The 14,698-nt window shown below is 36.9% G+C and overlaps 1 protein-coding gene across 2 annotated transcripts; it reads left to right on the forward strand.

Annotated features, from left to right (window-relative positions):
- The first annotated feature begins 158 nt into the window (after positions 1–158).
- On the forward strand, positions 159–14,668 carry LOC117374350 (rho GDP-dissociation inhibitor 1-like). Of its 2 annotated transcripts, none has more exons than XM_055221214.1 (6): positions 159–299; positions 5,825–6,013; positions 6,959–7,042; positions 9,075–9,151; positions 10,481–10,544; positions 10,680–14,668. In XM_055221214.1, the coding sequence occupies exons 2-6, from the start codon at positions 5,827–5,829 to the stop codon at positions 10,877–10,879; spliced, it is 612 nt and encodes a 203-aa protein (XP_055077189.1). In that variant the 5' UTR covers positions 159–299; positions 5,825–5,826; the 3' UTR covers positions 10,880–14,668. The 2 variants fall into 2 exon arrangements, with proteins under 2 accessions (XP_055077189.1, XP_055077192.1); XM_055221217.1 differs by having other exon boundaries at positions 173–297; positions 5,821–6,013.
- The last annotated feature ends 30 nt before the right edge of the window (positions 14,669–14,698 follow it).

A 14,698-nucleotide genomic window follows, 5' to 3' on the forward strand; every position in this document is an offset into this window, starting at 1 on the left:
AAAAGTAACAGTAACACAAGTAACTTCCACTGCTTAATAGAAATATTGTCTATATAGCCTTTACATCAAAGTTACCTGGTAATAATTAACTATTTTAAAATGTACCCTTTTATAAACGGGAGTGGTACAGTACGGTCCCCCTTGTGCGTAATGACGCTGCACAGTCCTCCCGGAAACGTGTTACGCGCCTGGCACACGCGGGGCGGCGCCGTTCCGTTGTTCGCCATACTTTCACTGTCACAGGAGCGACTCACGCATTTTCTGCAACAGCGCCTGAAATCACAGCCGCACCAACACAGGTAGGTGTCTTTATCCTGGGGACATCTGATAGCGCCATATCCAAAGCAGCGACCCCGTGCCACGGCTCATTGGATCATTTTCATCTTTGGATGATGGGGAACTTGATGCTAATGTTAGCCGCTGGAAGGTTTAGCGTGATCTCTGCCAAAAAAAAAAAAACACTTTGGCTCCCAGTCCCACCCTGCAGCAGTCACTCGGGGTAGATAAAGTTGATGGCGGTCTTAAAAAGGTTTTGTCAATGCGCAGTTTTAACTTTTGTAACTAAACAGGGCTGTTGCTTTCTGTAGGCTGTCAGTCTACTTGGATGCCGGTTCTCTGTTAAAATGCAAATTTTGATTCCTTTGTTACCTTGCATGGGCGTCATAGTGTTTTTTATCCCTTTTGGAGTATTAAAATCTACCCCATTATATTGTCAAACGCCTTATAACCCAAAGACTCACAGCGCTGACCAAATTCTCAGATTTCTAGAATATTCAGTGTCGCTTGGAAGTGATACAATCGCTTTTTTTTGTATAGGATGACCTAACGCAGCCTCCCGACAATCTGCTGACAGCATCATCCTCTTAGTCATCATTTAATAGTGGAAGAATTGTATAGCCTACCCTCACTAAACCTGTGTAGGCTAAATCCATTTAGGCCTATAGGTCTTGCTCTTACAATTGGGTGGGGTGCTCTAGTCTAGACATCTGTGTAGGATCATGTGTTCATGTTGAGCTTTTGTATTAGACAAGTAAAGGTCATCATTCATATATCCTATAGGCTTCTGAACAACCACAACCATTTGAGCTGTTATGTTTTTGGCTTTGAATAAATCTGGGACAAAGATCTTAGAGGATGATAGAAGTTCAAATAAGTCATATTCAAGAATGTTGGTATCCTCCTGTTTTAGAGCTCTATTGTCTGTATGTTTGGAAAGGAAAGAAAGGAAACTACTTATTTGTCATCTCAATAGGCTAATATGGTTTTTGAAGCCAGCAGTTACATAATGCTACTTTTGTGGCCTCTCACTCCTAGCAATAGCTGCATGCATTATTGTGAAAGCTTATATCTAATTCAGTGTTATGTAAATAATGAATTTTCAGATCAAACAACTTTAGCTTAAATGGAATGGAGGTTTTTCAACCGTTGTTTATCTAAATGTGGATTTTGAGAGGCTTTTTCCCACAAAGTCTCCAAGAGACATCAACCACAGTCCTGGCTGCAGATGTCACAGGTTGAAGCCAATGGAAAACTAAATTTCACTAGTTCTTTGCTCATGCTTGGACATGTTGTAAGACTAAAACATAGATCGTCTAAGTGCTGTCCTCCTCAATACATTCTTGTGATGGTTTCCACTGTGGGCAGTTCTAATTATCCAGAAAAGATAAGCACTTCATAGTAAACTATCCAAGATTGTTAGTTGCCAAAGACTGTTGTATAGTTATTATGGGCGTATTAGAGTGATAATGTTGGTGGCATAAAGCAAGACGTGCTCTTGATTTTAAGATTAAGGTAAACTTTAATGTTTTCATCCTTTCATTAAACACAGCATTGTTAATATGTTTGTAGCAGTTTTGAGCCAGGATTACCAGATTGTGCATGTTTTAGGTTGGTGAAGTAAAATACAAAACAAGGACATCCAGAAATTTAACCTTCAACCTTATTTTTGCTTCAGGTGTGAATGTGCAGTTGTTTTTCATTTTATGTTACTCATAAAATGCATACCTCTATATAGAAGTTCACATCTGTATGCAACACGTCTTCAAGCATAGGTTCACCATACTAATGTCATGACCCAAAGCACTATATATATGTCATGAGAAATTTTGCTCTCATCAGATTGATTTCTCAGTAGTAATTCAAACAACATATTTTCTGTTCCCTTTGAATTTAATGATATTAGTAATAATCACTGTATCAGAAGAATATCTATTGATACTGTATAGTTTCTGTTAAATCAAAGAGCGATAACATCAAAACATGACTAAGGCCATTCAGTCACAGCAGGTAATGTGCAGATGGGTAACATATGGCCACTACAATACGGACACACAACATGACCATCTATGTACCTATAACACCATCATCAATCATAATAACAGCTGTGGAGGGAGCTCTGTACTATACACAGACTGAGATGGCTCTTCATAAAACATAGCACATGCACACACTTGTTGACCGTGTTTCCTGAGAGTTGTGGTTAGGAGCAGCAGATGAAGCCTTTAGCGGAGCAGCTAAAATAAGTTTAATGGACGACCTCTTGAGTGAGTGCTATCAGTGGTTCCTCCGCAGTCCTGTTCTAGTGGTTAGTTCTAGAGGCTTTAAGGTTGAGAATGTATTTAAATGGACCATCGGCAGCTGACAGTTGTTTTTGAGATTTTGCTGTGCTGGACTATTTTGTTTTATGATTTTATTCCTATTAATTTGAATTCATTTTGTTAAAAAATATACATAAAATTGACTTCTGAAGTGGATTTTGAAAAATGAATTTACAGTAACTATAAAAAAAACTTTTCATGTTAATTTAGATGTGCAATTAATGGTCAGTTCTTTTATATTTTTTTAATATGTATTAATACAGTGATGTTTGGTGAGCCTGTGAAATTGTATGACCTTGATAACTGCATTGGGTCAGTTCTTTACTCACTTCTATCAGCAATGAGTAAATAACTGACCAATAAATCCAGCACAATAATAACAACAGTAAGATTCCCCAAACCTTACAAAAATAAATGCATTAGAAAGTAAGAAAAATGTTATTATAATGTGATTTAACAATATTGGTAACTTCGGTTCGGTCACAGTAAACATCTAGCTTTAAGATAGCAGTGGATACAGGAAAACTACCGGTAATAATAATTGCACATTTTATATGGCCACGTAATGACCATTATGCCTTACATTTGTATTGTGCTTTGACCTGTTGCTTCTCAAGTCATTATTTGTTCACTCCACACCTGGTGATGATAAGTTCCTCCTGTGGCCACATCTGCCCTGGGACATACTGGCATATATGTGAGGGTGCTGATCTGTGCCCATCAACCCATCTACACAATCACACACCATATTCACCGGTGACTGAAGTATCTAAGAACAAACTGGTCAGAATTGGAATAAATCCACCAATTTTTGTGTTTGTGATATATATTGTTTGTGATTAATTAACTCCAACGCAGTTTTAGTTAGGCACTCAGTTCAGTTTTTGGAGACGTGAGATGCGATGTTTCTTCTGCATGAACTTGATGTCATCTGCATAAACACGGCTCTTCCTGCTTTTTTGTGTCACTTGTTTTTCTCTGTTCACCTCTTCACACAGAGTGACCCTTCCTCTGGGAAACACACAGGCTCTGCACCATACAGACACAAGGCCTCTCACATTAGCCCTAATTAAACATGATAATTATGATTTTCAAGTAAATGAGCTGGGTTTTTTTTACAGCTGCTGAGGCATCTCCAAGGATACACATATACTGACACCTTTTTAGTAGTGAAAACTGGTAACAAGCTAAAATTATTTAACGGTCCACACTATGTAACTTATATGGAGGAGGTTAATGTAAACATCTTGGTGTCAAGGAGATTTGTGCACCTTTACATTATGGATAGTATGAAGAAGAGTCTACTCATTTCATGCAACATTTTCTTCAATGGTCTGACTGTAAAGCTGAAGCATTCCAGAAATACATTTGGATCAATATTATTACTGCTGTCGTTGTTTTTCCTGTATTATTCAATTCAATGCGTCTGACTTTGAGTTTATTATGCAGTCTATGCTTTATAAAGTCAAATATGCCCTTTGATAAAACTGTAAACATGTGTGGCTAGCATTCGTATTGTGAGTAGAAAAAAAGCCTTGCACTGTTGCACAAGATGGTCAAATTGGGTCATAGATGTGCAGTAGATTTTTTTGTAATATTGGTTAGTTTTTGTTAAACTGAACTTTAAAAAATGCACAATAATTTCATGTAATCTCAAACAGGTAATTGATAAAATCAGTCCAATAATGACATGAGCAATTGAAACATAATTCAAATATGTGCTACTTTTCTTAACATCATTTGTCTACTGATATTGGACCACTTATACCATGTGTTGTCCTCCAGTTATTTTGAAATAATTTTATAACATGCATGTTACATAATGATACTTAATGAAACTGGCATAACAGTGTTGCATATAACAGGCAAACCCTCATTAGTTTGGGTTTAGCACACATGGCTGGAGGCTCATATTTGTCATACCAGAAGCAATGGTCCACACCCCTCTTCTCCCATCTCTTCTCCCATCCTTCTCCCCCTCTCCCAAATCCTTATCCCCCTCTTGTGCCATCTTTCTCCCCCTCCCCCTAATAAAACATCAGTCGCCCATGTGTTGTGCATAGCCTCATTCACTATTCTGTTTGTGTTCAGGTGACAGGATGCTGCAGGCAGTCAGTGTCAAAAGAGTTCTAAAACATAGCCTTTTAGTAACAGACACACAATACACGCAACAAACTAGAAAGCTAAGATGCAAATTACAGGTCAGATATAGGCATTAGAAACTCACTTACCACCACCAAAAAGCTCTGAAAACTTAACTTTTTAAAGCCTTCACTGTACTATTATTTAGCATCTAGAAATTACCGTGACCAAACACCTGTGAAATGTATCTACTTTTATTCTTCTATATGTACTTTTATTATATAACTCTTTAGAGGACTGCCATTCCTCTAGCTTGTGACCAGCTTTTCTTTAAACTTTCTGAATGAAAAGTGCAATTAATATGAAGCCAACACTTAGAAAATATAGATTACATTTTTTGTTTTAAAATTATCTCTCATAATTATTTAGAGACATACATCATCACAGTAATCAATTTATGGCTAATCTTGACACCCCTAACGGCATCCCCTTTTGTTTGTTTTATTTTGTTGTTTTGTTTGTTCCAATTATAAAGTATTAGAAAAATGCATGCGTCGACAGGAGAAATAACAGTTGCTGTTATTTTAAGGGCCCTAAGGACAGTCATAATCTTAAAACTGTTTATCACAACATGGACCAGTAACATTCACTGTCATTTATAAAAGCACCAACTAATAATTATGACTGCACTGAATATATAAATGGAGGATTATACCATTTTTTTGGTCATTTTTTATTTAATTACATTTATTTTGAGTGATAACAGACAACTGTGTCATTGTGGCCCAATAGTCACAGGAACAGCATGAACCAGTGCTGTGAAAGTTGACACATGCAAAACATTTTGCAGAGTGTTCTCTCATTAGTTTTAAGAGATATGTGTTTGGTACAGTATGTTGTATGTACATCCAGTATATTATATAAACATTTAAGGTGTACGACATAACTTCTGGTGGGGGGTGTCCATTGCCTGCTTGTCTCCATGGAGATATTATTGCTTTGCCAGGAATGTTCCACAGTATTGCTTACCTATACAACTTGCCTGTCTCTATGCCAAGTTACATGTCAGACCTGGAGAGGAGACTGCGCTACATAATGCAACAAACTGAAGAAGCTACTTTATGAAAATACTTGTTGTTCTACAGAAATGGCTGAGGATGACGTGACCCCGGAGCAGCTGGCCGCCATCGCTGCGGAGAACGACGAGCCAGAGTCTGTGAACTACAAACCTCCGGCACAGAAGACACTCCAGGAGATCCACGAGCTTGACAAGGAGGACGAGAGTCTGCGCAAGTATAAAGAGACACTGCTCGGGCCCGGGGTTGGCACTGTCGGTAAGAGCTCAGAAAACAGGACTAGTTCAGTTTTGGGCAATTTTTACCCGAGGGCCACGTTTGAATCCAGGCATGCATAGGTTTGTACTAGTTTTTCATGAGAAGACAGTTATTTTTTGTTGTTTATAAGTATGCCAGTGCAATTTTTGATTTAAGGTATTAGGTGCATGCTGTAAGATCTGGGAGGAACTGAATAAAAAACAAAACTCAATAAATACGCGTTGTAAATGTGTTTTTACCTGAGTAATGCATGTTTTATTTTGCATACTCATAGTTATTTTACCTACATGATGCAAATCTCCAGGAATTTCTAGGAATTATGTAAATCCATACCTTTCTCCTTGACAGGCCATGTGTCAGGAATCTATTGACACTTCTATGTATTATTTTGTACAGTTACATTTTAAAGTCATACGATGACAAAGGTCAAATACTGTGTCGTAGACTCAAAATCATTGCCTCCATTGTGCAGCTGCTGTTTTAAATCTTACTCTTTCTATGTTTTACCAGTAGAGGCAGGGACCACTGTCCATTCAAGACATTTTCCTTGGACATGGCTGAATAATCTTTTTCCATTCATATACATTATATTTAGGTCATAAAACATTGCACAAAGCACAATATGTACACTTTAACTAAATGATTTGTAAAGCCTCTCTTATAACACCAAGATAAGTTGTTGCTTGGAAATTCTTCTAAGAATAAAATCTTCTAAGAATAGTCTGGAGTTTTAATTAATGCAAAACGGTCCTACCTACAGCGCAGATGGCCTCGTTCTTTTATTTCTCTGTGGACCTGTGTTCTTCACACTTCAAAAATCACTATCAAGTTTTATGATACAAAACAGGAATTATTCTCTTTGAATGACCTCAAGACTTAATTCTGTAAACACAAGAACATAGAGAGAAATTAGACATTGACATATTTGCTGTGCTCTTTTCTCAGATCCGAATGTTCCAAATGTGCTGGTGACGCGCATGTCTCTAGTCTGTGAAGGAGCCCCCAACCCTCTGGTGCTCGACCTCACAGGTGCCATAACATTTCCTGTAAACTAGACAAGCATATAATATGTAGGTGAAATGAAAAAAAAGAGTGAACAAACTTTTGGTGAACTGTTTCAGCTGTGTTGCCTGGAGCCCTCATGAAAACTGCCACTGTTATGTTGTTGGGTTAAGGTTAGGGGTAGGTTTTATGATTGAAATCAGGTTGTTTTGTGGTTTTGTGCACCAGTCCTGGTATGTCCAAGATAAATTTCCTTCAGTTAGCTGATTTGGCACTCATTTAGCACATTAGTCTAGTCAAACTAAACAATAGCAATGACTACCTATGTTTACAAGATTCATTATTATTATTATCATGTAACATATGATTTATATTTGTCTTATGGTACTGTAGTTTTAAGTATCATAAAATGCTAAAGGAAAATACTTTCAGTGATGGTTTGACATTTGTTTATGCTATCATTCATAAAATATCCAGCCTGGCGGCAATGACTTAAAGTTTGAAATTAACATTTGGTGAATGGTGGTAGAGTTTTTTAATTGCTAGTAACACTCTTACTATTCCACATTTGGATTTTATACATGTATTGTAACTGAAGTTGAGGATGTCTTGTATATCCCTTTATAATTTCAGTTGAATGGGTAGTTGAAAGGGTAAAAATTGAGTAAATAAGCAAAAATGTAATATATGTGACATAGGATAAAAAGCACAATTTAACTCTGGCTCGTAACGTTTGAAACATGTGTCTTTGAGTCAAAACTACCATGAAGACTTGACTATACAAACACTGTATTACATCAGCTCTCCTTCAGGGGAATACCTGTCTGCTGTGTCTCAAGCCTTAAGTTCAGACTTATCAAAGTCCACGTGAGAGTGAACCAGGTCAAACAGTTCTTGATGCATAAAAGAAATGTTTTTTTTCAGTCTGGGCTCCGACCGCTGCTCTCCAGCTGCCCCAGAACACTATGTCCTGTCAAAAATCACAGAGACCGCCCATTTTCCTCTGTCCCATAAAGCCGTCATGCATTTTTCCATTAAAACCTTTGACAATATAGTAAAATAATCTGACTAGTTCCTTTTGTAACAACGCTGTAAGTAGAAAAGACCAGGTTGTTTTTAATGTAATTTACTGTCGCAGCTGGTCAGGATATTAAATATGTTTTACTCTTTAAAACACAAAACTAGTGGTACAGCCTGTTATGTTGTGTGAGTGGGGTAGCTTCTTCATAGATCTGACCTGTAACTTGACTTGTGCCTTCACTTGCTTGTCTCTGTGGTGATAGATAAGCTCATTGTGCAACATTTCAGGCAGAGATCTCCATGGAGACAACAGGCAGATCAAATCGAAATAGGCGGACTGTACTTAAATATGTAATTTATCTGGTGGTCCGCCACTTGCTTGTTACTATGGGGACATTATTACATTGTCTATAATGTTCCACCTTATGTCATTAAATGCCTTTATTTCCACGAAAACAAGCAGATAGCACCTCCTGGGGTCAGATTTGTGGAGCGGTGATAAAAATATGAAATAAATGTAGGATGAATAAATTGTATGCCATATTGAAGAACATTCCAAACAAAGCAACATCTCCATGGAGAGAAGCAGATGAAATGGTAAACAGTGCAGCGTTTAAATACAGCATTAATTTATTTGTTATACGGCTTGACCCAATTCTGTATTATGCAAAGACACATTGAGGTCAAAGAGGTTTAACATATGGAGAATATATGTGTGTGTAGGTGAGTCTATTTCCAGAGGGATGTTCTGCGCTGTGTTCACTGACAGGCCGAAATCTAATCTGAGCTAATCACAGAGGGTACATTTATATGGCCAGAAAAAATCAGATAAGTAGATTAATCGTATAATCAAGTAACTACATCTCATGTCTTTTGTATTTACATGCACAAAATAAAACATCTGATCAGAGTTTTAATTTTTAATCTTTAATTTTTGTCTTTGCCACATTAATTTGTCCCTTTTCTTAATTTGCCTTGTCAAAACCTGTACAGGAACAATTAGGAAAAAATGAGATAAACGTAGCCTGTGTTTTTGTAGGAGACCTGGAGGCATTTAAGAAGCAGCACTTTGTCCTGAAGGAGGGCATGGAGTACCAGATCAAGATCAGCTTTAAGGTACACACACAAGTACATGTATGGTGGGTTTACATGCTTCTTGGAGACATTGCACTTACATTCGTTTCCTAGAGAACATGCATAAGGATATTTCACATTTAGGTTTCCTTTTTTGAGTTGAAATGATTTATTTTTATCTCACAATTATATATTTTACGATTATATTGAAAAATCACAATTAGCAGTTAACCAAATAATCTTCTTCTCAACTGTCAAAACTGTGTATAAAGATAAACTATTAAAAACTCATTCTCTTGGGTGCAGTGATCAACCACCAACAACAAAATACCATGGACCGATTTTTTAAATATGAACCCTAATGGAATATGAAACCTTATGGAAAAATGTGGCCAATCTAAACTTAAAATCTACTTTCTTTTCATTCCCTAAATTTGATGTGGCTTTTTGTTTGGATATTTAGATGTTTAGTGCTTGTGTTTTGGATACAGAAAGCTTTCAAGACAAAAGACGGGATCACAAACTTTCCACTAATGGAGAAATGCAAAAGCAATTATAATTACAAGGACATACAGTAATTTGGCAAGTTATTTTTTGTACACACTAGCTTGCCCAGCTGAATGGCCATTAGATAAACTAGTACCCCATTTATTTAGTTTTGTTTTGGTTATAGTCCTTTAACTTGTGGCGATTGTGTAGTTGTGCTATTGGCGCCTCTTAAGGGCGCAGCACCACATTTTTTTTCTTAAAAATGTGAAGAACAGAACTAGTTCATTTTAAATAGTTTTCAGTTTATACAATATATACTGTGCTGGGGCAGGACAAATTTTACTGAAAATGGGAACAGGTCTTGTAAGTGTATTCATACTGTAAACTTGAGGGATTTTTATTTCAATCTAACCGTACCTTTTATTTTAGAGTGAAGTGTCCTACAGTGAACTATGAATGCTCATCTAGTGCTGTTTATTCACTCCGAGCATCTGTAGCAACAAGATCAGGAAGTCACAGATCTTCTACTGTTTTCTATGGACTTAGATGTGTTAGATTAACAACCAGTGCAACAGACTGTATGAGTGGCTATTCATTTATATGAATATATTCATTTACATAACACAAATAACCAACCCTGATTACAGTAAGAATGTATTTTGAAATAAATAAAAGATAAATAAGTTTTATTCCAGGCAAAGTAATAATTTCCATGTCTGCCACTGGGTGACATATCCCCCACCAGAAAAGTTACAATTTAGTAAATGCCCCATGAATGAGAAAATGACTCCAGGGAGAACAGCTTTGGTTCCATAGCTTATGGAGGTCATTATAAATAAATACATAAATAAACAACACACTATTCATTGGTATTATTTGCAGGTAAACAAGGAGATTGTGTCCGGTCTCAAGTATGTGCAGCAGACCTTCAGGAAAGGAATCAAAAGTGAGTCAACTTTTCAGTATCAAGCCCACAATTACAACCAAATATTACTTGATGATTACTCTCTCTCTTTCTCTCTTACTTCCCCCCTTTTCTTTTTCTCTCCCTCTCTTTTTCTTTCTCTGTCTCTTCTCTCAGTTGACAAGTCGGACTACATGGTTGGCAGTTACGGACCCCGTGAAAATGAATATGACTTTCTAACAAAGATAGACGAGACTCCCAAAGGCGTACTGGCTCGAGGAAACTACAACATCAAATCCAAATTCACCGATGACGACAAACACGACCACCTCTCCTGGGAGTGGAACCTGATCATCAAGAAGGAATGGACTGACTGAAAACACACGGATTACCCACAAGCCCCTGCAGTGTCGGCCATTTTGCCTTCTTTGTTTCTTTCTTGTTGTGCATTATTATACAGTCATCTGGCCTTATATTTTTGTGCCTCGCTGTCTCAACTCTCAGCATGGCCCCCCGTCTGTCGGTAGCAGCAGCAGTAGCAGTAGCAGTTTACTACTTTATCCGTCCATTCATGCATTTACAGGCACATTACAATTTTAAAAAATAAAGTCTAATCATTTCAATTGTTAATTTAAAAGGTAAATTATAAAAATCGGATTGAGTGAAGAAAAAAATATTCAGTAAATACGAATTTCACAGTACTATATTGCTTTCAGTTTCAGTTAATTATGATATGGTGTAGTAAAGATTTCCTCATCCTTGATTTCAAATGTTTAAAACTGGATTACTGGATTATGCCTCCTTGTGGCCATATTGAAAACCAAACTTTAGGATTGCCTATTATTAGTGGCCTTTAAGATAGAGTCAGCATCATCACAATTCAAATGTGTTTTTATTTTTTACTTGAATAATCTTACTCAGATTTTAAAATGTCTGCTAAAAAGTAAAAACAACTAAAACAACTGCACATTTTCTTAGCGTTTATCATAATATACATTTCCATAATATTCTGTTGTGATGTGCCTATAAATTCTTTCGCACAGTCCTGCCTTTGTTCACTATATTCGTAACCCCTTCACTACTGAGCTGTGCCATCATGTAGCACCTTATGTCATTGTCTCCCATTCACTTTACCCCACTTTTTTTATTTTATTTTATTCCGGCTTGAAGAGATTAACCCTGCCTTCCAGTGTCTCGCAGAATGGTGTCGTCTTCCTCTCTCCGTATGAAGTACAGTGGAACAAGCAAGTGTACAATCAACTTTTGTTTGCCTTTTTATATATAAGTGTATCAGTGGTTGTATATTGTGACTGTATCCACATTGGCTATAATTGTGCACACCCCACCACAGCCACTTTTCCCTATAATGTTAATCGGCAGCGTTCAATTGATTCTTCGGATCCTGTTGTTTTAAATTGAGATGGAGGATTGGCCACAGTTGTATTGTAAAAGTGTCTGCTAACATAAACCAGGCCCAGACATTTGCATTGTATTGCTTTATTACTGGACCTGTCCAAATGAAACAAAACTTAAGGACTTTGCTCTCACTACCAAAAACAACTACAGTTAAAGGTGCACTGTGTAACTTGTTCTATCAATTGCTTGTCTACATTTAATTGTTATTGCTTTGCTTGGATTGTTCCACAGTATGGCATTGAACTATATCTTGCATTCGTTCAGTAATAATGTTTTTATTGCAAAAATAGATATTCTGAAAAACATAAATTCTTAATGTGGCTGGGGTCCTCTCTCCACAGATCTGTAACTTGATGATGTCACCAGTTTTTTTGTCTCCATGGAGATAGATCAGTTGATGCCATACATTGGAACATCTCTAAGCAAAGCAATAACATCTCTAGAAAAGCAAGCAGTTAGCGAACCCCCACCAGAAACAGTTATATAGTGCACCTTTAGATTAATGGTGCTATGTTATGTGGTCTTGGACTAGACCTAAAACCTTGCTTTGCCCAATGTCCAACAAAAACAAAGAATCAAGTTAAACATTGTGTGGAATAGTAATTACGAAAACTTTAATCACACTTGCGTAATACTTAATCTTGCCCTCCATCTGAATTTTGAACTTTATCAACGTGAATAGCCTACAACCTACAGAAAATGTTAGCATTCCTTCACTAATTATTCCATGCTTCCTTGCCTACTTGCTGGCTGACTTTTGATATAGTAGTACCAAAACTTGCCTTGTGTACAAATAAGTCATTCAGAACTGCTTAATTGCACCCCCTGCTGTCCCAAAATGTATTCACCCATTTCAATTCTAATAGGAAATGGGGCCAAAGTTATTTAGGGACTATAACACGTGTATAGCGGCCTTAAATGTACCATGTATTTATATATAGATGGGTGCTCTGCAGAAATACCTTGCCTTGTCATGCATGGGCAGCCGAGTCGGGTGCTGAGGACTGCTGTTCAAAATAGCAACACTTTGAAGGGCCACTTATGTGTATCTATAAGTGATACTACTAGGCCTATTAAGGATACATACTTCTGAATGTAGTTAGCAAGCCAAAATGATCCCTCTTAACACTCATTCAACCAGGTCACTGTATGCTGAAATAATTACAAACCCACATTAGCGAACAATTCAAATCAATACACTTCTTCATGGATTCGTAGATAAGTCCTTGGCAAGTACTGCTAATGGTCTAAAAACTTGAGTAAAAGTAAAATTGTGTTAAAGATACGTACAACACATTATAATGTTGGGGGCAGGGGCAATAATTGTTTGGACAACAGCTGCTGCCCCGTTTATCACCTGTCCTGATTTGAGCTATAATAGAATAAAAAAAATTGTTTGTCTCATCCTTTGGCACTTAGATAAAACAGTCTTATAGGATCTAAGCTTGAGAAAAAAAAACTAAATTATAAAACACCAAATTTGTGATCAAAATTTTCAACTTTTAAAAAAACCTGAATTGAATACAAAAGTTTGGTTAGAGGTATTAGTTTCCTGTATTGCCCTGTATTCTGTCCCCTCAGCACCTGTGTCTTGGCGTCCAGCGGTTCTCATTGTGTGTATGAAAAATACTATCAAATTGTCTGTAAATAAAGGGCTTAACTCGCTCCCAACCAATAAAACCCTGTGCAGCCCTATTGGAGATGAGACTCAACAGAATGATGTGATAGACCTAAGCATACACCAGTGCACGAATCTGAATGTGCTCAAATTAGAAAAACTGATGAGGCAAAACCAGTGTTAACATTTCATTTGTGAGGCCTTATTATTTTGGGCAATAATCTTTTAAAATCATTGTTTGTCCCCCTTTGCCTTAAAGTACATAATTTTCCCAAAACAGGTGCAATTCAGTGAGTTAAAATGTTGTGAAAATGTTTAGTTGTTTAAATTAACAGACAAATGTGTATTATCAAAAATGTGAAATATTTGAAGCATTACTTAACACCTAAATCAGAAGAGAATATATGTCATAATCAGTACATCATAGAGGTTATCACAGAAAAACCTTTGTACAAGTAATTCATAAAACCTTTAAGCCAGATCCCCCCCCAAATTCTAACTGGCGATACTGGTGCTTCTTTAAAAATGGTATTTGATCTATTTTATGCTTTGTGTGACTTGGCTTGATAAATTAACTTGCAAGGACTTGTCATATGAAGCAAATTTTTCTATTTAACATTTCTTTCCAATCTACATAATGAAAATGCTTTAAATATTTCACTCTTTGTACCAAGCTTATACAAGACCTGTATTTTACTTTGAACTGCCAAATCAATGGACTTTGCATGATATTCTTAGACTGAGTTGAATCTGAATAGCCCTTTTACATCGCTGATTGAGAAGAAGGTGATGTCTTGTAATTGTGAGTTGAAGCACAGAGAGAAAGCACAGGAAGAGGATGAGTTTAACACTATTTGCTGCTTAAGATCTTTATAGTGTCTACAATACTCAATGACTGAAAACTGACCAAGAAAGTGAAGGAGAGGAATTTGAAAACACTAAAAGGTTGAAGAAAGTTGAATCGTGTACTGTACCCGAACACTTGGATGTAACTCTTTTGCTGATGTTGTGTTACTGGCTCCATACATTCCTCATGTTGTACAGTTTGTATGAAATGCTGGCATGTCGGTGGGGTTGTGTCTTCAGACATCGATTGTGATTGCTCTTATCGGTCAATAAAGATTTTACTCAAGATGGTTCTCTTCGTAAAATGTATTAAAAT

Source organism: Periophthalmus magnuspinnatus, chromosome 1 (genome assembly GCF_009829125.3).
Source record: "Periophthalmus magnuspinnatus isolate fPerMag1 chromosome 1, fPerMag1.2.pri, whole genome shotgun sequence".
NCBI lineage: Eukaryota > Metazoa > Chordata > Actinopteri > Gobiiformes > Gobiidae > Periophthalmus > Periophthalmus magnuspinnatus.

Bases quoted from the DNA above. Each gene is read 5' to 3' on its own strand.
- LOC117374350 (XM_055221214.1), top strand. From the start codon at position 5,827: ATGGCTGAGGATGACGTGACCCCGGAGCAGCTGGCCGCCATCGCTGCG. The intron at 9,152-10,480 runs GTACACACACAA...TATTATTTGCAG, and splicing joins AGATCAAGATCAGCTTTAAG to GTAAACAAGGAGATTGTGTC. The intron at 10,545-10,679 runs GTGAGTCAACTT...CTCTTCTCTCAG, and splicing joins CTTCAGGAAAGGAATCAAAA to TTGACAAGTCGGACTACATG.